The sequence below is a fragment of the Ptychodera flava genome, chromosome 3, assembly GCF_041260155.1.
Source record: "Ptychodera flava strain L36383 chromosome 3, AS_Pfla_20210202, whole genome shotgun sequence".
NCBI lineage: Eukaryota > Metazoa > Hemichordata > Enteropneusta > Ptychoderidae > Ptychodera > Ptychodera flava.
Window position 1 is genome coordinate 42,824,093 of NC_091930.1, and position 25,344 is coordinate 42,849,436.

Below are 25,344 nucleotides of genomic sequence, written 5' to 3' on the forward strand. Positions count from 1 at the left end.
AAAGATGATTTGTCACAGGGTTTTGTATGACTTACATCTCTTGCGGTCAGCCTATATTTCCCGAGTATATTGATGTTCCTATAAATTCGATATTCAGGTCCCATTTGACATTACGGAATGACAGAATATGCACCTGTTTGATTATTTGTCCATCCATAAGGGTAACCATTGCATTTGAATGTATCACCCGAAGCAAATATTAGATTGTTCAGCATGAAGGAACCGCATTTAAAAAGTCTTGGACTCCGCACCGTTGTTGTTTATCGCTGTCGTACTGGTTAGTAATTTCTCTATGGCTCAGGTAGGTTGATTTTTGCAATATATGTGGTTCACAATATATATTGCCCCTAAGTGTATGCGTAAGTCGCAATTAGTGATTCACATGACATGTGGTATGATGCAGCGATATACTTCGAAACTATAACCTATCAAACAGATGTTAATATGACAACATAAGCAGAGACGATAATTTGGCTGCGGGAGGATAACTATGGCAGCATGCTGTCCCTTTTATGTTTGTAGGTTCCGTGTTTGGTTAGACTTTGCATTAACAATAATACAATAAAATAATCGATGACATATAGGCATTCACAAACTAAATTTAGAAAAGAAAGCGGAACAAGATACTCTTCTAATCAATACTATTTTGATGCGACTAAATCTTCCTACTGTGTATATATTTTTGAAGCAATCAAAAATATTTCAAATTGAGTTTTCGGCGAAATTGATATTTTCAAAACACAAACAAGATTGAAACCTGTGTTAAGACCTCTTATGTGTTCCTGACTTCTATGGTGTCCCCATGCTAAATGTCTGGTAAGATAGGGGCTAAACTCAAATGTTGCAATGCCAATTGTAATGGACGCTTTTGTCGTCGCATGGACATTTTCGAAAAATAAATTAGCAGCAGTTCACTTCTTTAAGTGAGATAAACTATACAAAACTAGAGCTTAGCACAGAATAACAATTGGGAGGGCAAGTGTCTATTAAGAACATACATCCTCGATAAAATGACGCATTAGAAGTCATATCAACATTTTGAAGTCATGCCAACCGCTGCTCTATACATGTATGGATGTTAACGTTAGGGTTAGATGCAGAATTATCAAAGAGGTCTAATTTTTTTTTTCAAAAAAGCATGAAGTCATCTTGAATTGTATTGAATGGTTTAATATAGCAGAGGGAGCATATAATCCTCAGATGTTTACCGAGGACGCTTTTGATGTCACGAGGACACACCGCGGGGGACCAAAGGCATATATTGTGCTGGCAGCCACGACCTGGCGCGATCGGTTGTGGAGAGAAAATATTGGGAAAATCGGAACCCTGAAATCTTGTCTGTGATGAAATCAACTAGGCTACCGTCCGACCGATCAGAGAGAAAATGTAGAAAGTTAAAAGTCAATATCAACAACCATGTGGAGAAACAGCTCAGAAAAAATTAAAATAAATCTGAACGGCCTGAAGGAGAACATCTACCGTTACGTTACAAAATTTGTGATGACAGAGATTAAGTTTCTGACTTTATTTTCCTACCCTAGGACTTTAAAAAGCTAAAACCATGCTTTTAGTTCATTCATATTATGTGCTGACGTCGTTGAGCTGCATGTTTGAAGAACGATAATGGTGGAAAGTGCGAAAATATATAAAAGTCAGCTTGGACCCTCTGTTGTGCCGCGCAACAACCTAAACACAGCCGCTGACGTTTTTACTGACAGAATATATACATAGACGATGATCAAATACCACGAAATCGTTTTTATTGAAAAGGCATACTTGCAGCAGTACCTAAACAAACAAAAACTGAACAAAAGTTGATGATTTTATCCATCTAGTTCTCGGAAACTGAAGCGAGGGCTCTCCGTCTTTGAGGAAAATACTATAACTTACGCTTGACATGGACGCCGAAGGGAAAAACACACTAACATTTTAAAACGAGAACAGGCAAGAAAATGTAAGCAAATTTGCAAGCCTGGTAATTCTCGATTTCTCTTCCCTCATATATAGACTGGTCGCAGTCTTTGCAAGTGTTTCTCAAATAGATAAATGTTATAATCACATTACATTTCTTTTTTAATGAGTCTTTTAAGTTGTCTTTTTTACAAATGTCTTCTTTAACAGTCTTGATCAATATCAACTTCATCTTTGACAAAACCATTGCAATATCAATTAGTCTTATATTCTAAAGTGAATGTTTGAAATACCTTACCCATTAATACTGTTCTTTCATAATTTAGACGCGCTACGTCATCGTTAGCGTTTAAGGGACACAAACAACTTTCCCCATAGAGCCCTATGGCCGTATAACTTTTCGCCGAGGCTGCTGGGTAAATTTGGTGCTCATGCGCACATGGCTTACGACCTGACTTGACCCGCAATATCCAGCGAATTTTAAAATCAATACGTAAACAATGGCTAGCGACGGCAAAACATTTCGCGTTGTCCCATTGATAAAGGCAATAGAGAACAAACGGAAAGCCTCAACAAAAAGACTGCAGCAGTCGGATTAACTACTTCCCAGCAGAGGGTCACCGAATTGTGCGGCGTGAACGTTTTCAGAGGTAATTTTGTGGTCGTATGCCGTACGCGTACGTACGTACTGCCATGGGGGGGGGGGTCGGGGTGTCGGTAAGGCCTGGACGGACGTGATCAACATTGTGGTGGCACAATTTCATTGCCATATAAGTTGACATTTGCAAGCCTTTTTAGGTCTTGTGTGCCACACACACGGCATAGACGTGTCAACATGGAGATATGCTTCTCCTTCATTTTCTGCGTCAAACAAGCCAATCCTATTTGTCAAAAGACGGCTATGCATAAAATCCCGTTCCATACATTTACAGTCGCGTTCCCGACTTGGTTGTGTGGGTGGAAATGTTAGGTGATATATTCAGGTCACTGGAAAATTAGCGGTTTCCGCATAAAAATCTCGTTTATCTTCTCCAGGTCCTCTAAAAAGGACAGAAAAAATGCCCAGAAAAATTCGGAAAATCACAAATTTTGAGAGCGATTTTCAAAATATGTAACTTACGAAAGAAATGACAGAATTCCATCGGATTTTCACTGTTTACAAGGTTGTCTTTTTGTCTTGCGATTTGTGCATGCGCAGAATGTTTTCAGCCAGATGTTGATTCAGAATCGAGCGTGATTCCAAGACAAGCAAAACCTGTCCGCATGAGCCGATGGCGGCGCTCTTCAGAAATGACGTCATCGCTCATTAACCTCCCCCTATCGAAAGTTATGCGGCTATAGGAAAGTTGTTTGTGAGGGATGGACATTGACCTTTCGAATAAACATGTTAGTTAGTTAGTTGTTAGGAATTCTAAGTAATGGTGATTGTCGACCAAGAAAAGGTCGGTTTTTATAAAACAAAAACAAAACAAAACTAATACAATATGAGATTTGGATAAGCAATAATTTGTTTACTGTTGAGTGAAATCAAATGTAATATTACTGGTTTTTAAATATCGTAAGGAAATTCCTTTCTCATTTGCTTTGTACTCTAATATGTTTCCGTAAAACTATTTAAGCGTACCACACTTCACGTTAATGGACAATGCACATTTTAATAGGTAAATAAAATCTCATACCATTATGAACACCAAGGCTTCTTTTTTCTTTTCCATAATATCGCACATTGACTTGGGTTTCTGATCGATACTTTAATTCTCTGAGTGTAACTGCCTTCATGTCAAATAGGAAAGATTTGATGGTGTCAAACAAATTATAGAATAAACGAACGGGCCATGATTTTATATTTCGGGCATGTACACATTCTCAAGATGCATAATAATGTTATCAACTGTGACTGTTTCATTAATTTTGGGGTCTTATTACAGCAGTGGACAAAGCATGAATACCTAATGCTTTCATTGGGGAAGTGTTAAGATTTGTCTTCTAATATGTCGGTGTAAATAATCCATATCATAAAGCCTGTTTGGTCAAATGCAACCAAAGCGCCCCCAGGGGCAATACTCAATTCAAATGTACGCAATCAACATTCTAAACAGTGTTGCCATGGACGATTAATATGTTGCACTTATTGGAATAGTGATTCTTTATGGGGTATATATTGTACCGTGACTGTACACTCGCATTGGCTGAAAGTTTCCACCAACAGTGCTCTTTCATCTTCGCAGACCTCATGTTAGCAAAGCTGACATGCCTCAATCTAGTAGTAATCGTACACATTCAAAATATGCATGAATCGCTCTTTCAAATTTTCACAAAGTAAGCACAAGAGAATGCCTTCATGGTATTTTAATATTATTGTTCGGTCAAAAGCTCACATGCTTTCATAGTGTTCTTTGAAAATATGTAGTTGAAGGTGGGTGTTCTAAGTAGCGTTTTGCCCGTATAGTAGGTGTTCAAAACAGTTAGCTATCCTGCACGAGACATTGGTAGATAGCTCATGTCAGTGACAGATATGTCAATTGATCTAACAACCATGGAAATTATTTATAAAACAGCATACACGAATGTAGGATGCAATACTATATTGCATTCTGCAGAAGACACCAAAATTATAAGCAAGTCCTGCAGAATAAGTGAGTCTTGATACCGTAATTTCTTCTAAAAGTTATCAAGGTTGTGTGACTAGCGATTTGACATGGAAACACTCTACCTTGTGACTTAAACAGCAATTAGAAAGACGGGCCATCATTGCGACTACATCAACAAACCGTTAGGGGAGCTAGAATACAAATTTAATTCCCAATGAAGCGTAGAAGAAAGCGAGGACATTCATTAATGAAAAAAGTTGTGACGTTAGGTCTACATCTATAAAAAGTGTAATAGACCATGGAGAAGCTATCTGAGTTAAACAATGTGCAGTATACGTGAAACAATATCTCATTCGGCTGAATGTTTTCATCACTTAATTGTATGTTTTCGCGACAAACAAGATTAAATTGACATTTTTAATAACACACCACATGGAAACTACACGCACAAAATTGTTGTGGCAAACTGGAAAGTTGATTTGTCATATCGTCTCGCATGCGGCATGACCTGCGCCTCTTGCGGACAGCCTATATTTCTCGTGTCCATGGATGTTCCCCTCCATTAGATATTTACGTCCGATATGACATTACGAAATGACAGAATATGCATCTGTTTGATTATTTGTTATTTTATTAGCGTACCAACAGCTTTTGAATGTATCATCCGTAGCTAATAAAGGGAAAGCAACTCCACACATCGTTCATATATTGGTGGTTAGTAAAGGGAAAGCAACTCCACACATCGTTCATGTATTGGTGGTTTTTCGTTTAATGTATAGTATTGTGTACTTTCTGTTTCACTGTCTTGTGTATTGAGCCGATTAGGCGCGGAGAGACACAGCGGCTGTAATCTGCGTGTCAGTACAGTCTATACTCCAGAGTGAAAAAAAAAAACTTTCCTAATTGAACGATGTCCAATCCACGTAAAGCATTAAATCTTTGACATGTAGTTACATTTGTTAGATAGTATACCTGAGCAAAGGTACCTGAAATTAAACTCTGTAAGCTTCAAATGAGGGATGACAGCACATGTTTTGAAAATTGTAAGCTTTGAAGATGAGGCTGAGTGAAATTTTAGTGACTTAAAACAAAAACAAAAAAAATTGCATGAGTGTTCTTTTTACAATTTTTTATAGTCGTACGTATAACATACTAGTTAATTATTCATGTTATTATTCTACACTGGTTTGCAAATGTGGACTGCAGATAGCCAATGAGTAAATTTTGTTTATTGGTCGGTTTGTTACTTATTTCATGTTGATAATTCACCTGAAATTGACTCATTATATTATAACACTTTGTATTTAAGCGAGCAGATATTACCCATATAGTCGCCAGTCACTATGGTGCATGACAGTGAAAAGAAGCACGATATATACTGCTCTTTGATGTGGTACTGTTCCCACAGCAGCTGAAAACTTTTCGATCTGAAGCGCCATTAGTACGTCTGACGATTGTGTAAACCTACGAAATATGTTGATGTTCAAGTTCTTAAATTAGTTAAGCTGTTTACTGATTTATTAGAGACAAAACATTTCAATACATAAGGAATAAAATCAACATGTACTTAGAATTACTGCACATAACACTTGAATAATATTATATAGGGCTAAGCCCTTGGTGTCACGCCAGGGGTTAAGATTGGCAATGTTATTTGTATTGATTCATGATAAACTGTATTTGTTACTTCATAAACGTTTATATGCCAACTATGCCCACTTTCCCTCTGATGAAAGCAGTTCACGTACACACGACGTCAAACCCTGCACAGGCTGCAGCAGGGCAGGTATAGATTTTCTGTAGCGTGTAAAAAATTTGGACAAAAATTGGCAATTTTTACAATGATAACAGCCTATTGCGATAAACAAGGGACGTATTATGCAATCATTATCATTGCAATGGTAACCGCACTGCCCACCTTCCACTTGCAAGCTGAAAACTATAGCGTTCCGTCTAAAAACTTGCAATTTTTGAATCTAATTATTGACACAGGGGGCGCTCTTCTATAATTCAATCCCAGCATTCTTTGCGTATGCCCCATTCATGTGCACGACAGTTTTCTCCGTTTATCTATATCAACGATACTTTGTATCAGCGACAAGGTGTATAATAACATTTACTGGCTAATAAAAGAGGTATATTTTATAAAAGGCATGTTATATCATAGTAATTTGTTTCGTATTTGTTTATTTACGAGTACTCAAAAAAAAAAACATGGCGGCGCCCATGAAAGAAGGGTACACTTCCGGTTACTCGCATAGTATATTATGAATAAGCGCATGCGTAGTCAGTAAGCCGCTGGCGCGACTAATATTATATAGGGCTCAGCCCTTGGTGTCGCGCCAGGGGTTAAGATTGGCAATGTTATTTGTATTGATTCATGATAAAATGTAATTAATTGTTACTTCATAAACGTTTATATGACAACTATGCCCAGTTTCCCTCTGATGAAAGCAGTTCACGTACGTACACGACGTCAGCAGAGCAGGTATAGATTTTCTGTAACGTGTAAAAATTTTGGACAAAAATTGGCAATTTTTACAATGATAACAGCCTATTGCGTTAAACAAGGGACGTATTATGCAATCATTATCATTGCAATGGTAACCGCACTGCCCACCTTCCACTTGCAAGCTGAAAACACGGTCCCTCGTGCTGAAAACTACAGCGTTCCGTCTAAAAACTGGCAATTTTTGAATCTAATTATTGACACAGGGAGCGCTTTTCTAAAATTAAATCCCAGCATTCTTTGCGTATGCCCCCGTTCATGTGCACGACAGTTTCTCCCTTTATCTACATAAACGATATTTGTATCGGCGACAAGGTGCATAATAACATTTACTGGCTAATAAAAGAGGTATATTTTATAAAGGGCATGTTATGTAATGGTAATTTGTTTCGTATTTGTTTATTTACGAGTACTCAAAAAAACAACAACATGGCGGCGCCCATGAAAGACGGGTACACTTCCGGTTACTCGCATAGTATATTATAAATATGCGCATGCGTAGTCAGTAAGCCGCTGGCGCGACTATTAACATAAGGCATCTTACCAGTATTTACGTCTTAAATTTAGAATAGCAAGACGGAACCTGTCAATTGTTAAATTAGTAATGTGTGTGGTCCAAACTTGCTGGATAATATAAACATAGTAAATTTGAATGTATTTGATTACACAAACACCTTGATGTGCAGCTTGACACAGCATCTGAGTGAACAAAACTATGTTAAAGCCCTTACGTTAGCAAAACATCGACTTGTTGACAAACGTTATTTGTCTTACTCGGCTTTATAAGCGTACACTTTTTAAAGGCCTGTGAATTTACGTACGGACTCGTCACTTTCGATTCAGAACTGGATGAACAGACGTTACCTTTCGTAAACTGATTGTGTAATTATTATTCAATGGCTAAAACTGACGAAAAATGCTAACTTTCGGAAACTATATTACGGAATGACCTTCCTTCTGACCTTCGTCACTTCAAGTCTGTTCTTCCTTTCGCCCTTTCGTTAAGACTTTATGTCGTGGTAATAAAACAATACTTTTAATCATTTCCATTTGCCTTGTGTTTCTGATTCAACCTTGCCTCCTCAAATGACTCCATTTCTCCGCCTCGATCCCAGTTTAATAAAGGTCATATCAAGTTTACTTTATATTTTATAACACGACACACGCTTATTCTGTGTCGCTATTCGTCAGAGCTCGTACGTGACAATATGGTTTGAAAAAAGTGACGTCAGAGCTTATTTTTCAAAGGCTATTTCTTTAGGTGAAAGTGCCAGTCACTTGACCTACGCTTCGTGTCGTCTGCAACTTTGAAATAATGGCGGGTGTTTAGAGCCCAATGAGATTCCGGATTAATCATTCAGTAATTCACTTAACAGCAACATTTTCTTTTTCAAGAGACTGCGGAACGTCATTGTTGGCAAAGATTCGTCGTGTGTGCAACCAGGGACGTTATACGGTATGCTACAGACATTTTTGCTTCTTTTTGTGAAGAATTCCACTGGGAAAAATGCCTGATAAAGAATAATATATACATATATACTGATTCTGTACATGTGTCAAATATGTTAATTATACACACACACACACACACACACACACACACACACACACACACACACACACACACTCACCTACACACACACACACACACACACACACACACACACACACACACACACACACACACACACACACACACACACACACACACACACACACACATATATATATATATATATATATATATATATATATATATATACACACTAATAAAATGCAAAACTACAGTGTACTCTTGGTGTGCAAAGATGTGCATTACATATACTCATGATCTGCATAGATAAACGCTACGTATATCAATGTATTGCAATCTTCCATATACAAAGATATACGTTACATATGCAATTAATATTGTGTTCCATATACGTCGACGTCAATATACTGAACGTATATCAAGCATTTTCTCTAGTGTTTGGCACTACAGTTACGCTGTGGAGAATCGCCTAGCAAACTTCTCTTCTTAGTTAATGTATCATTTCTGTCCCTTTGCATCAAAGGACGTTGAAAACAATAACATAAAAGACCATGAGCATGTGGGTGTTATAAAACACCTATAACCTGGTTATAGCACCCGTGAATTACCCCTTGTGTTACCAGAAACCCATCGCCTTACCCCTCGGGTTGCTAACGCATGGCCCCTTGAGGTAAAAAAAAACTAGTGCTATAGCCCTCATAATCAGGTTATAATTGTTTGACAATACAAGGATCTTATTGATCTTCAACCGCTCCCTCTCAGCCACGATACTCGATGGCAATCGCAACGCCTAGGTAGCTGGTCCATTACAAATGGAACAATGATCCTTTTAGGGGATTAACGGTTGAGAAAGCAGAACGATAAACATTACTGACTCAGCAACATCTACACAGAGATTTGACATCACCAGAGGTACACTATCTTCAGATTTTTCTAGGAACTCTTTTATTTAGCGTTTAAAAAAGTTTGAATGTCGATATTCGTCCATCGTAGTTTTAACAGAGCTTTACTCGAGCACGACGTCACCTTGTGCTAATTTATGCATGAAGATCCAGGCATGTTCTGCCTGGATGGATTTTGCTGATCATCTTTTTAAAATGTCTACCACGAAAACAAAAGCTCACCGATACTTGAGATCTCGCCTTCATGCGAATACTAATTGCATTGCATGTCATTCTTCTTCGTAGGTAACTGAGTAAAGGACAAGGTCAAGCCGCAAGTTCTTTTTTATCAGACCTTTTCCATTTTCCTGACACCATAAAAATACACAAAAAAGAACAAAAACATGAAAGACACACAACAGTGGCAAACAAAAAACAAGCGGTTTGAAAAAATAATTAATTATACTTCTTTCGTTTCGTTTTCATTTCGTGTTGTTGATTTCGATTTTAATCCTATTTTTAATCTATTAAAAATAGAATTTTTGCTGTTAGCGAAATAGAAGTCTCAAAAATATTCACAGATGGCAAAATTTATTAACAGTACTGGCTCCCGCTCTGTACAAACAAATTACAAACGTTAACGATGCGTTGAGACTCTTACATAGGGTAATCCAATCTACAAGGAGCGTCAAACATTCTATTATTTATTTTCCTCTTTTGATAGTACGTTTCAGCTGAATAAAGGGAATTTCATTTCGCAAATCAACATAACCATGACTGAATGAAAGACAGCTGCGAACTGCGTGAATGTGCTCTATTCGCAATTTTTTCAAGTCATTGGTACAATACATACGTTGTATGTTTGTTTGTTTTTTTAATTCTTTTAATTGGTTTAATGAAACGACATCGGAGGGATCGTACGAGTGAAGGTCTATCTCAGTGACAATTGGCCTTCAGTTTGTTCATTACTTTATCATAGCCTGCACTTCGCTGTCATCCTTAATCATGTTCACAGTCCATTACCATGCATATAGTCATTGGTCAATTTTTTCGTGCGATTTTGTGCTATAAATTTCTTTGATTAATAACACGTTACCCAAGGTAGTTTGAAACCATCTATTTGGCAAACGTTAGAATGTTCGGCATGAAAGAACAACATCGAAAGGACTACTTCGGATTCCGTATGAGTGTTATTGTTCTTGCTGGGATCGCACTTGTTACTTACCAAAATGTATCAGGTAGGTCAATATTGGTTCAGCTACCAAATATTTGTTTTGGTTAATCTAGTATAAGGAACATAAGGAGAGAATGAAGCGAATATTACACTATACAGATGACCTGTTTCACGCCATTAGACTCCTATTTTGAATGATTTTGCCTTCATCGAGTGTTGGCTACGTCTCAGCCAGTAAACAGAGCTGATGGCGGAACATAACTCGTTGTATAAAGCCTTTGACCTAGCAAATATCATCCCTTTTACAGACCATTTTGTAATGAAGTACATAGCCAGTTTGTCGCTCTTATGCAAGATTCAGGCCTTTTTTCTCTTATAAACTTTGTGCTCTAACGAAGAGGGTTTCATTTACCTTTCAACGCTTTCCCTCCCGACGTCTTGCAGATATTTCTGGCAATTTAAATTCCCAATGCGTAAGGTTGGATACTCAGTTTCTACATGTAAAATAACTGATATTTAAGTTTTTTATAATAGCTTAGAGCTCGTTCTAGCGTTCAACGACTACGTTAATCATGCCTGCCCGGCATCAAATGGTCAATGTAGGAAATAGCCTGCTTACGGATGATGTCGAATAAGGAAGCTATAATAACTGCGCAGTCGTGATGTAGTGTGCATCTGACAATAAACTCATATAGATGGGTGTATTATATATATATATATATATATATATATATATATATATATATATATATATATATATATACATATATACATATATATATTTGTGTGTCCCTAAAATTTTCGTAAATATACTACCAATAAGTCCATTATGACCTGATATCAATTTTTTCGGAAAAGAATCCTGGCGACTCAACCCTTGAGTGTGTATTTAATTTTGAAAAAGATAGACGTGAGCGATTCATGCGGAATTCGTCCTCACATTTTGCCTTCATAAATATATGTAGGCAATAGCAATTCATACCAAGTAACAATGTCAAGTAACATTTATCGTGTCGTAAAATTTATCATATCAGACATGTTTTTTGCCCGATGCTTACATTTTCTTTAGTCATGATCTCGTAGTGTCTCGGAAATATTTAGTTCAACATGATCTGCGATTGGAGTCTCTTTCTTGTGCAGTGCATTTGTCAGTATCCACGTCAACATTTTCAAATTTTTATCTGTTGATTATCCTCTTTATGACTCGATGACTTACATTCAATACTTCACGAGGACGATATGTAAAACTAAGAACGAGAGAGAGAGAACTGTCGTAGTTTCAGTTATGTTCACGTTTGATGCAGCCGTAAGAAGGCACCAGGTAAGCGTATCAAACTTACAGCAATATCACACAACCTCCAGATTCGACTATGGGATTAATGCCCGGTGGAAAGTCAAACGACGATATTCTCTAAAAAGTACATTTGATTTCAATGACAGTGCTAACAATATAAATCCTCTGGTTCACCAAAGTAGCTAGCATGTCATTTGTATGATTCTGTTGCGATAAAATTATCCACCTCGTTAAAAAAGTAACATACAGCATACCTTGTGAAACGTCAAGTGGCTTCAATAAAAATCTAAAAAAAAAGCTGCAATACGTCCTAACACAGGATGAAATAGAGCAATTCAACTTTATACGTGCACAGAGTTTTACCGATGGATTTGAATTCAAGGGCAAATAAGATACATAATGTCAGAGACAAAAACACTTCTGAATGAGAACCAAAACAAATAAAAATAAGAACTGCAGTGTCGTTAAAAATTGTCTTATGCTACAATCCAAACAGAAGTACGAAACCATAATCTACATCATAGTCATAAGTTCCATGGCGACAAACTCAATATGACAAACACCAAAAGCACAGCACAGATTTATAGATAACAAATTCTACCTGTGCAAAGTAAAGTTAAATTCTCAGAAGAAATAGATCGACCTCTGGTAAAAAAAAGTGAGAAGTAATATGGGTCATGTAGAAGCAATGGTTACAGTACTTGATTTAAGGACAGTGATAGCTAGCACGTGCTGCAATTAAACATTAACAAGAGCTTACACGAAAACTCAGATGTCAATCAATCAGAAATTCTCTTACCAAATTTGAATCAAAATAGAGCACTACACAAAATATATGTGACATTAGCGTGGACTCAACAGCCAGTAAAATATAAATATTCAACCACGAGAGAAGATTCAATATCAAACGCTACACAAAAAGAACCTGCACTATCAAATGTCTCTGCAGGTTCCCCTCACTCAAACAGCGTTTTCGAAGGCTTCGTCTAAGGTAAACTCCTGAGTGACATTATGCAACAACCTGGGCTTCATCAAGAAGTAATATTTTCAGCAATTTCAGCAATAGATAGAACATCCGCGTTAGAAAAACAAACAAATCGAGTATCTGTAAACACAAATAAGAAGTATTAGTTAACGTTACACAGACAACATTAGCAGAGAATTGTAAAAAAATGTGCTATTTTTGATTGATCGCCACCGTGTATTTCTCATGGCAGTATTTACTGACACGGAGAGTTCGATTTATATGCGATAATAACTATTAGCTCATTTATATATTTTGTTATTCTAAAGTAAATTTGCCAATCGTGTGAAGGTACATTGGTCATATCTATGCCTAGAATTTAGTAAGTTCAGCACATTGATTATTGGTTTATTTGACATGTACACCTAATGACTCAAGAAATATTGCCATAGCCACAGAGGATGTCCTGTGATATAGGCGATTATCATACCAGGAACTTTCCCATGTTGGCCGCCTAGTCTTATTTTGAATAATTATACTTGCTATCGTCTTTGCTCGTAGTTTCTGCAAGATATGCCTATTTCGGTGCTGCAAGTCAATACCAAGCACGGCTACTGTGTGAACGGTTTGGTTTACAACTAGTGATAGACGACAGTGAAGATAAACATGAGCGTATAGTGCAGACGATTGAAAAACCAGAGAAGTACTTCTGGATTGATGCTGCAGTAACATCTGACATAAAAGTAGTAAAGACAAGTGGTGACCTGGAACTTAGCTATAAACCATTTGCGAGAAATCATATTCCGACAGCGAACTACTGCATTGCTGTTTTGTAAGTCTCTGCAATTAGCATTTGTAGTTAAAATCCCTAGTGACATTATATCATTGTGCAAAGTTGACAAATCCATTATAATTATATGATTCTTTTCTTTAAAAAAAATTCTACTGTTAATACTTTTTAATAGTTTTCAATTTTGTCTATATGAGTGCATGATTAAGTTAGTGGATAGGATAAAATCTTCAAGATTTAAAGATAATGCAACGAACCATGTCACTACAACCATTGAACCAAACAGTTGTAACCCACACATGTGTCGATGATGAATTTGTCACCGACATGTCTTTGCAGGTACGGCAAGTGGGAAGCAATCCCTTGTGACGAAATGTGGATGCCGATTTGCGAAAATGCAAGTAAGGAAATCATAGCTCTAAAAATTATACTGCATCATGTTTACTTCTAAATTTCCTTGTCGTTTTGTACGTACATTGTACTCCACTCTCAATGTCTTTTCCTAACGTTTACAGGTCGGCTGACCTCATCGTCATGAACAGATGGGAGGGAACGCAGGCACATGAAGTCTGTAGGCGCTTTGGTTTGCATTTAATTAGAATTATGGACGAGGCGAAACATCTCGATGCGGTGACCTTTTGTACATGCCTTAAATATCCGAAATTATATGTGGATAGATGCCTATGTTAATTTACACTCTGGAGAGATAACAACACATGATGGTTCCGTCGTGACATACAGGCCAGCTGTGTTTGATGTAGGCAACGATTCTTGCATAATGCTTAATGTGCGAGAGAATATCAAGTACGTTTTATAGTTATCAACTTAGTAATTTGTTATTTTCATCGGTCTATCATTCAGCGGGCGTTAGCCCAACTACAGGATGAGGTACGCATAACCCAATTAATTTCAAACCCAATTAATTTCAAAGATCAAGTTTAAGACACAGACACATTAAGGGAACTCACATTCTATTCCGATTATCGAACTCATGCCATATTACGTAAAACAATCGAAACACAAATACGCAATAATTACCTTTTCAGATGTTTCTTTCTTCAGGCCGGTGTTAAGGGATTCGTAATATACTGTTAACATTATAGACTGTTTTATAAAGTTCAAACGCAATCGCTAATTTAAAATATCACGGCCAATATTCGTAGCACTATGTAACATTTACCTCTATTTGGCCACAATTCCTGTATTAATTATGTGAAGAAATGTATTAAATTTACGAAAAAAATACGCAAAATATGTATCTTACATAAAGTTTTAAAATGCGCCCCATAAGTGGCATACCAGAAAGTTATTGAAAAACATTAGATTGGAAAAGCACAGGTGCATTCTAGGGAACAAATTCCTGTCACTTTTTTTTCCGGCAGCAGCAGCTGGCTAAGCTTCATGTGTTCACTCCACTCTCAACGCAAGAGATTACCACTAATGCAACTGTCTGTTTATTCCTTTAATTACTCTCTTATGATATTTATATGTGGCCACAGCTTTGCAGCAAGTCTATATTCTACGTACTTGACATTTAGTGAAAGGCCGCTGATACGGCGGCCTTTGACTACTTGTCTACTACCTGACTACCACGTGCACGTCCCAGTTTTGGTAAAAACGTAATGGTTTGGCTAAAATTAAGATTGAGAACTCATACAACAGGAAACTCAAAAGTGTGACGGACGGTATATTTAAGATGCATGCGAAAAAGATCAGCGACCTTTTTGTCAGAGTGACAAAGGTCGCCCGACTTATTAAGCAAACTTTGACAAGTTTTGTTTTCACCTTTGTTGTCACTTCAATGTTTTAGTATTATAGCATGTGTTCGTGCATTAGTATGAAGGCAGTCTGAGATTCCAACAAAGCATTTTAGATTTTTTAAGTTGATGCTGAGTAATTGAGTGAGAAAACAGGCCCCCTAATGCGTCACACTAATTTTTTATCGTTTCGATAAACATCAGGGTTGAGACATTAGAGTGGAGGACGTCAAAATGTGACGGTGGAAGAAATGTTCTGTGTGAAGGTAATGGAATTGATATTTTGCACCGACACATTTTGTTTAAAACTATTCTTGAGCAGCCTTAAACACAGTATCCACTTTTTGAAGATTGAAAAACACATATCTCTCAGACGTTCACAGGAGATGTTCCTATTTCCAACATTTGCAAATCATGATTATCAACTTGAATGACTCTTCAGATGTTGGGTTATGTAACTGTGTCTAGGAAGATTGATAATGTCAATCTTTTATTCTGAATAAATTTTTGTTACGCGAGGGAACATTCTAACCTTTAACTTTTAACCTATCATACTCCTAAAATTGTAAGAGATTATAGAAAGTTTAGGTCATGTTTTGATATGTCCACAGTGAGGAGAAAATGTATGTACACTCAAACAGTCGGAAAGATGTACTTTTCCGAAAGGCATTAGAAATTCAGAAATTAATCTGGAACCTGTTTTAAATAAGTATGTTTTCTGGCTTTGTTCCCCCAACGCGTTTTCATTGTGTTTTCAACAGTATATAATACATGGCATTAAATCTTCGCGGTTTTGGAACGGCAACACTAAAAGCAAACCAATAATGTTTGAATATTTGAGTTTCATTAAAAATACAATCAATATATATATATATATATATATATATATATATATATATATATATATATATATATATATATATATATACGATTGGTTAGCGCTTTTACAAAATATATGTATAATATATGCAAGTAAAAAAATGTTATTTGTTGGAAACTTTAGACTAATCGTTCATTGGATACCATTATGAAATTGCAATTATGTTTTATATTTTCGATACAAAAATCGAATTCCACAGTGAAAGGTGTATTTCGACTGCGAGAAAAGCCAGGAAACAAAAACAAGGAATAGAACAGAGTTAACCAAATGATAGCTATGTTCAGTCCGGCCATGTTGATCAACATGTTATCAAACCTCTCTAAAGATTGCATCCAAATGTCTCTCCCCCCTTTCTTACAACTGTCAATTAAATAGCCTCACAGAGGGCAGCAAACACATTTTGGTTATATGGCGACTACCTTTATTTTTTTTCAGGCTCAAAATTGGATTTTATCTATGTGCAATTTTGTGTAATCGAATCACTGTAAATTTACATTTGATCTTCACTTGTTTTTGGGAATAAACATTATTATTATTGAGGCGCACACATATGTTATTACCTCGTTCTTAACAAAGGAAATTTCCTCTAGTGTTGCACTTTAAGATCATCCATTTCAATGTATCCAATCTACAATTTATTGAAACAATACATATTTATTTTTTACATATTTTTTACATATTTTTTACATATAGACTAAATTACATAAACCAACTTAAATTACATAAAACCAAATTAAAACTAAAGATGGTTTATCTGTCGCTGTCGTTTTGACCAATAGATGAATATATGCTATAATATAATGAAATATTGAAATATCAAAGTTTATTTGGTCTCTCAACACCTTGTACCAGGACTTTGTTGCATCATTGTTTATTATTGACAGAGCATCAAGGTACTTTTTCAATAAGCAAGCAATGTAATCTTTGTCCGTTAAAAAAGCTACACATAATCAAAACTGAAAATGATGTCAAAGACTTGGCTCTTTTCTCTTAAGGAACAGACAAGCTCATTAGCATCTATTTAGTTTAATATAATCAAGCGACGTAATCTTTGTTTCTCAGAAAAGCTACACACTGTAAATGCTGATAAATCTACGCTGTTAAAAAACGCTCTGAGTTGGTTTCAAAGTGTCGTAATCAAAACAAATACTATTTTAACCCACCTACAAAGATTTTTATAACATGTTGATAATCATCCTAATATCGTGGTAGACGGGATTGTCTTCTTGCCGACGAAAGCGATATCGATGTTGAACCTATTAATATATTTATATATAAATCATTTTATATATATAATATAATGATATATATATAAGATATATATATAATGATATATATATATATATATATATATATATATATATATATATATATATATATATATATATATTATATATATATATATATATATATATATATATATATATATATATACAACACACATGGACTGCTTGTTCTGTCGCAAAATAAAGCGAGCTCTACAAGCGAGACCCAACGATGACCTTTGGAAAATTTCAAAATAGTTTTAGGGTAGTTACAGCTTCCAATAAATTATACGGGCATATTACATGTCTACTTTGGAAATCCAGAGAAATATGCCAACGTGGATTTTCCCATTGCCTCATTTTAAATTATATAACGTTCGTGGATGGATTATGTCACTAGTCATTTGTATAAATTCGACACTCCGTATTTTTGAGAAGACAGGTTTGCGGGTTTTGAATTGTCTCATTATCGAGTATGTCAAGCAACACCACTATACGTTGTGTTTCGATGTGTTTTATAATTTTTTTCAGATAATGCAACCCTAAACATGACGACCAAGGCACCAGCCATCTCAAACACGACTGAATATTTGAAGATCTTAAAGGTAACGAGATTTCGCAGAAATTAAGCATATATTCTAAGTGTAGTTATTTAAGTGAGTGAACTTGCAAGTCCCAAATACATTGAAGCCAAATTGTATTGAATATTATATCACTCCAGGGAAGTAATAATGTATCCTAGATCTTTAATTACGGTTTTTTGAATTAAAGTTGCAACTACTTTAAGATAAGACCCTTTTCGTATTCAAACTATCTCTAATGCTTTATTTTGGTGTTTAAAACATATAATTCATCCATTAATCAAGCAAACCTTCCTCCATGTCGGTATTGGTATTTTATGATAACCCCCCCCCCCAGTTGGCTACTTAGCAAGCGCTGTGCGTACATGTCATTCTTTGCTAATTTGAAAAAACGATACGACACCTTGTTTATCCTTCATATCTATGCCGTACCTTCAGCTTTTCCGGTATCGCCTTTATAATGATTGCTCCAAAACTTTAGGAGGCACCTTGGACCAGTGGTTAGGGTACCGGGCTCGATGGTGAGGTCATGATTCGGTTCGAGAACCCGGTAGATCCACAGTAACGGATTCACTGGCAGAGGACGGTGAGTTCGAGACTCCAGCACGGTGTTGTGCCGCTGAGCAAGGCACTTTAGCTTCGTTGGGGGTCAGTTGGTTAATCGTACCTCATCCTGTAATTGGGCTACGCCCATTTGATGATGGACTCATAAAAACCGTTCTTCTTACCTTTCATTGATTAGAAACTTATCTTCCTTATTTTTTGTACAGAGATTTGAAGATATTGATGCTCACATTTCGAAACTCTGGAAAGGAAATTTAACACTACATATGAGTATCGTGTCTGCACAAGGTTTGAATGTAGAATTTCACTTTCTTAGTTATGTCGAATTTGGTTTTCGGAAATAAAGTGTGATAAATAAAGATGATCATCCAATTTCTCTAATTTTATTGTTAAATGCATTTTCACCATTCTAGCTACGCAATTGATTATTTAAAATATAAGACGACCTTAATTCCGAAGACGAACCGTCATAGGCGATAACTGTTTATTTCGGCAAAGTTAGAAGTAGGAGAGCTATACTGTTAGAACATCTTTTAGAAGAGTCAACTCTGAAATAATTTCATGTGTTCACAGAAATACTTGACGAAGTGCAGGCTGTGTTTTATGAAGTTTTGGTACATGTCGACGGAAACGTAAATATAGAACGACAAAGAAAATTCACAAAATCCTTCCTGACAGTGGCTGACAATATAGCTAACTTCATTCTTAGCAAGATGACCAGGGTTGGAGCAACTGTTGTTCTAAAGACTCCATCACTTGTTCTGAATTTGGAAAAGAACACAGTGCAGGATCTGAGTCATGGTACTTTGATGGTTGGCCCTCATAGTGGGTTTGAAATTCCTTCGGCGGAGGACATATTTCCACATCTTAGCAACAACGTAACGCTTAACAGAGTGGTATGTTTAACATTAAGTATGTACAGAAGTTCAGCAATCGGATTATAACTTGTATCATGAGAACATTCTTTCTAAGAATTTCGACAGCGTTCTGTGATTCATAAAAGTTTCATTATATACCAAAACCATGTTTTTGGATACCGTGAGCACAAAAAACACAAAAAGTTGAATACGGAAAAATGTAAACCCATAATATAAAACTCAAATTTGTTTTGCTACTGAAATATTTAAGAGTGTGGTGAAGGATAATTTATGACGTTAAATGAGTAAGAAGAGCATGTAACAACGAAAACTAGAATGTAGATTTGTGTGCATTTCAATATTGTGAAAAATATCTCTCGGATGCCAAGACAAATATTGAGAAACGTATACCTAGTATGTATCCGACACTCTTTCGACGAATACTTAACAGCTACAAAACCTTGGTGACATCCGACAGTTTTTCTTAATAGGTATACCGCTTTGGACCTGAATTGCATCATATTTCAAATGTGCGTGACCAATTTGCGACTGATATCTTAACCCTGTCCTTTAAGAATGAATCCGGTCAAGAGAACAGGGGTAGGTTTCTTGTCAAAGTAATAATCAAGCTGCATCAAAATTTCCTGCTTGTGATTTACTTAATTATTACATACATTTGGTTTATTGATCCAACAGAGATATACCGTGTGCAAAAAATCATGTTGGTAACCGACAAATAGTTGCTGACCACATATAAATGATTCAAAGAAACATTGCAATGTACATTTCAATAAAATTTACCAGGTGGAACGAGTAACCTTGATTAGGATGATTATAAACTCAGTTCAGTTATTCAGTAAAGCCGAATTTTAGTTAAACATTGTAGGCCATATGAAATAGTCATTCAAGCAGACGTTGAGGCATTTAATGACAAACAAAGACAAAATTTGAAAGTGTATCAAACAATAGCATTTCATTACAAACAACATCAAGATAACAACATTTACATAATAGAAATGGCGTTCATTAAAAGCCGTCAATGTTACGCTATAATAACAACCAACGTACTGGTCACTGAACTCCATTTTAAAGGCATTTAACACACCTTCAGTAAACTGTTTTACCACTTTCCCATTAGTAGATATTTTGTTTTATATAAAAAGTTTTACATAACCACAGATGTGTCCAAGACTTGAATATGTTGTTCAAAACAAGAAGATTAACACGCAATTCTGATTACTGTTCATCAGTATTAAGGCTGGTGAAAGTCTGACAATAAAGCGAATTGGCTCTAGATAGAAATAGCTGCCAAGAGCCCAGCCATTTCATTGTCGTTTTCGATTCCTGTCGTCTTTACGGGAACATTCTAATGTCTGCAGGTCCCAGCACATAAAACACCGAAAATGTAAGGTCTTTGGTACAGTACACATTTTGCACATCGATGGATGATTAGTGAAACAATCGTTACAACATGTGACAATCATGGCAGACATGTAAATTTAGTTTTGAACGATGTAAATTTTGTGCAGCACATACGTTACTTTGGACAGCTTAAGTTCAACTTAATTAACGCACACAAGTCTAAGAGTACAGTCAGTATACGTCCACGGCTTTTCTTTGTTGGCATCGACTAAATGGATGATGCTCTTTTGAGATGACCTAAACAGGCTGATTTATTCAATGTTTCAATTATTAAATCATATTGACAGGAATAAAAAGGACATAAGACCATGAACAATTCTAAGCAATAATAGCTTGTTTCAACATGACAGTGATTTATTCAATTGTCTCATCAATATGACATACTGGCTGCATGAAGTATAGATCGTTGATAATAAATGTGCCATTGATAAATCAAATAAAGACGACCGGGATTTTTTAATTTTTCCAGTGTGTCGGAACGCTATCGTGAAATGGCAATATATATATATATATATATATATATATATATATATATATATATATATATATATAATATATATATATATATATATATATATTGTGTCTGTCTGTCTGTCTGTACGAGTGCATTGATGTAAAAAATGTACATGCATTTCAGACTGACGTTTTCATAGACATACGGTGTAGTATTTTACTCTGAAAATCTCTAATCTGTCATCGATTTCAGTACAAAATGCAGCACAAGACATAGGGATATGGCTCGGCAATAGTCAAACACCTTTTCATGGGACGTATGTTAAAGGGCAATACGTTGGTAATGATGCCACTACACATTACCTGTTTGAGGTTACGGTAAGTCTTACCACACCTGACATGTTTTTACCCATTGCTGACACGTCTATGTGAGTAGCCCGGTCAATATCTAGCAGCTTTGTCAATATTCCAAGATAAATGAACAACCATGTACACTGATTTTTTTTATTTTTTCACCAACGCCCTTGACCGTACTTGTCTCATGTCCTTATATTCAAGAACATCACGTTGAATTTTTTAATTGTGTTCTATATGTCAGAGAACCCTCAGTGTATGCATAAATTAACGTTTTTCCACAGTCGGTTACATTCTTTCTCAAAACAAATTACTTTACTCTTGTTCGCTATTTTCAACTTTACAGGCCTTCAAGCCCTTACACGCTATTCAAATAGTTCTAGCAACATCTTCTCCTGTTTTTGAGAACACTACAGCGTATATTTCGACTGAATCACCTGGGAATTTTAGCGGCCACGGTGGTTTTCAATTCTCTAGTGAAGCTTCTTTCAATGGAAGTGTTGCTAGTATCTTGCTGCCGGAAGGAGAGATTACGAAGGCTGGAATTTACTATGTGACCTTTGACCTGGTCTACAGTAAGTCCGGCGAGTTCTTATATTACTCTTACAACTTTATCTGGAATAGCTCAAGACGCGTTTGAACAATGACTATCAGTACATTTTTTGTTATTCTTATCACATTTTCTTAATCTCTCGAAGTTCCTGTATTCTTCCAAATTTTTGTTTGTCAGGATAAGGTTGTTGAAATGTATTACAAGGGACGTTTATTTATCACACATTCTTCGATTGTTAATAAGAAATATAAATTAGAATGCAACGCAAACAATCATGGTCATGTCTGATTTAACATACTGTCTCAATTTTTGTGTATCGAATATTATTTGACTATTGTCTCTTTCTCACTGTAACAACATAACGTGGCCGTTTTCCGATGAAATGCATTAACCATATGGAACGAAATTCATTCTTGTAATAACTGTTGTGTGTCCCATTCATAATGTTCACTTCTAGGTGTTATTTTTATTTCAAATATGATGAACGTTCACATCAGATCTGTATGTCATGCTCATTTTCAGGTCATGGTGTTGAATTCAGAGTGTCAACCACCCAGCACAGATGCAGATACTCAATTGACAACGCCAACAGCTGGCAGGATGGTGGATGCAGGGTACGTGTTTGTTTCATATAGTCATATTGAAATTTACAGGATCGAATTGCAAAATATGTCCTTCTAGACAAGCACCTACACAAGCATTATGGCATAGCATGCGGGCCAGCAATGCTCGTAGAGCATACGCCTGTAAAGTGTCATTGAAGACATCAAGTAAAACGCTAAGTCACTTCAAATCCACCCTTGCTTGTCTTGTTTGTCTTCTTTGTCTATAGGGTGTATCCATTACAATGACCAATGCAATTTAATGCAATTAAACTTTCTTTGCATTGCGCGGGCAAATATAAACCATTATTTCATACGGACTGACCATCGTTTCTCACTAACTTTGTGCTATAGCCTAAATTTTCTAGTCGATTGGTTTATATAGCTTGGTAATGGAGAATATTACCGAAAAATGTTTTGATAAATAAAGAAATCGATCATACGTACGCAAGGTGTTTGTATTAAACTCGACAAATATAACTACAGTCAAACCATTTCATGCTTTTAATTTTTTGACAATGTCGTGTCGAAATCAGCAAAACAGACATGCTTAAGGTACCTACACACCTTATAGACACTTTCAGATTTTCATTTTTTCTCAATCATAGGAGTCCATAGCCCCAATAAAGTATACATTTTCCGAAAGCCCTATTTTGAGAAATCCGACTGTGCACAGTAAACTGTCATTATTTTCATAATAGTCACGTGACAAGTGTTTGCTGAACGTTTACATAAAATCGGTTTTTGCTCACTTTAGCGAACACGCTGCACGATTCCCGGTTGAAATTAATGCCTTGACAAACATTAGCAATACTTTTAAAATCTGTGTCTACTATATTTTCTTCGAGTATCCATTTAAATATTATGCGGCGAAAATAACAGTTCCTTGAAAAGAACCTTAGTCTAACACCTTTTATAGTGCACAAAAAAGGCATGTACATGAATATAAAGGAAATCCAAGACACTGATTCAAAGGGTATTATAGAATATAAATAGAATATTTACCATGTTTTAAGTTTGGAGCCGTTGCTAATAAGACTGAGAAAGAGCTTTCCAATTAATACGTTTTCAGGAAAATGTACAAGCCTGTACTATTTCCCCTGAATTTATGCATCTATGAATCAGCACATGTATTAGCGCTAAATTAAGGGCATGTATGATTTCGTTAACAATGCCAAAAATTAAAAATATCAGTTATGGTGTTCAAATTTACCGGTCTATGTGACTGCAGGTTTGATATTGCATGAATTTCAGGTTTTTGGTGCTTACACAATGTCAACGCGCTCGTTTTACTTTTATTTCAGGTATCTCCAAAGTCCAACGTCAATTCCACCCTGTGTTTGTGCAATCACCTCACTACGTTTACTTCAACTTAATATGGAATTCGTTTCACTTTTTGTACTTACAAGTAAATGGTCGAAAGTGCTTAAACGACACATTCAGTATAACATAACGAAGAGAATGTTATGCTCGTGGTTCAGTCTGACGGAGCCACAATCGGGGAGACTGACCGCATAATGCATTTTTGTGATAGTCATTTTACTCTTAAGCAAATTTGGTTCTCTGACAGATAAACACATCCAATTCAGTCAGCCACGAAAATAAATATCATATATACATCGTATACCTAGTTAGCCTTTGTTTACGAATGGCAGTTCTTCCTGACCATTTGCAGTTCTGTTTTGCTTAAATCAGTTCTCTGTATTTGTGAAATCCTGCAGGGTAACAATACTTAATATAGTTAATGTAGAATGCTACGTCGTTATGAAGTTCATCGCATTCTTTATATATTGAGCATGCATGTAAGTCATGCCAGCTTTATACGTCCTTAGCACAGAAAATATAGGTAATCAAGTTCCCTGGCAAGTTCCTTTATGCAGAGATATCAAGGTATTCTTTTACAAGCTGTCTTGCCTACTCTGACATTCTCTACGCAACATATACCTTGCATTACGATGTTAATTTTATGTAACCCAAAGCATTGACCAGTCGACGCTACGAACATTGTTTTCCGGATAAATATCATAAGCGTTAGTAATAGTAAATAGTAACTGTACTAACTGTTACATTTATAATTTTACAAGTAAGTCATGTATGTCTATCTTCAAAATATCGTTTCTTTAAAACTCTTTCTTAGTATCATCTTCAACTTTGATAATACACTTTAAATGACACTTATTGTTGTAGTGGAAGCCAAGTGGAATTTTCAAAGTATGATTCTTTGAAGTTATCCCTGGATATCACCTCTTGGTGGGGTAGTATTGCTGCTGTTGTGGGCCGCATCGCACTCGTGTGATGCGGCCCACAAAGGGCAGCAATACCAAGAGGTGATATCCAGGGGTAAACTTTTTTATCATATACCTATGCCTACGTTATTGAATGAATAAATCTCGTATATTTAAATATGA

General features: G+C 36.1%; 1 protein-coding gene across 1 annotated transcript; it reads left to right on the plus strand.

The window, feature by feature from the left end:
* On the plus strand, window positions 1-25,344 carry LOC139126694 (polycystin-1-like protein 3). Its single transcript, XM_070692743.1, has 13 exons — window positions 1-301; window positions 13,420-13,690; window positions 13,988-14,049; window positions 14,164-14,452; window positions 15,610-15,671; window positions 18,082-18,155; window positions 18,902-18,983; window positions 19,269-19,591; window positions 20,044-20,152; window positions 21,681-21,805; window positions 22,128-22,356; window positions 22,857-22,948; window positions 24,241-25,344. The coding sequence occupies exons 4-13, from the start codon at window positions 14,316-14,318 to the stop codon at window positions 24,310-24,312; spliced, it is 1,305 nt and encodes a 434-aa protein (XP_070548844.1). The 5' UTR covers window positions 1-301; window positions 13,420-13,690; window positions 13,988-14,049; window positions 14,164-14,315; the 3' UTR covers window positions 24,313-25,344.

What these genes read in the sequence shown, in the direction of transcription:
- LOC139126694 (XM_070692743.1), top strand. Translation starts at nt 14,316, where the DNA reads ATGTGGATAGATGCCTATGTTAATTTACACTCTGGAGAGATAACAACA. An exon ending in AATGTGCGAGAGAATATCAA is followed by an intron (nt 14,453 to 15,609) that starts GTACGTTTTATA and finishes GATAAACATCAG; the next exon opens with GGTTGAGACATTAGAGTGGA. An exon ending in ATCCGGTCAAGAGAACAGGG is followed by an intron (nt 20,153 to 21,680) that starts GTAGGTTTCTTG and finishes CATCGATTTCAG; the next exon opens with TACAAAATGCAGCACAAGAC.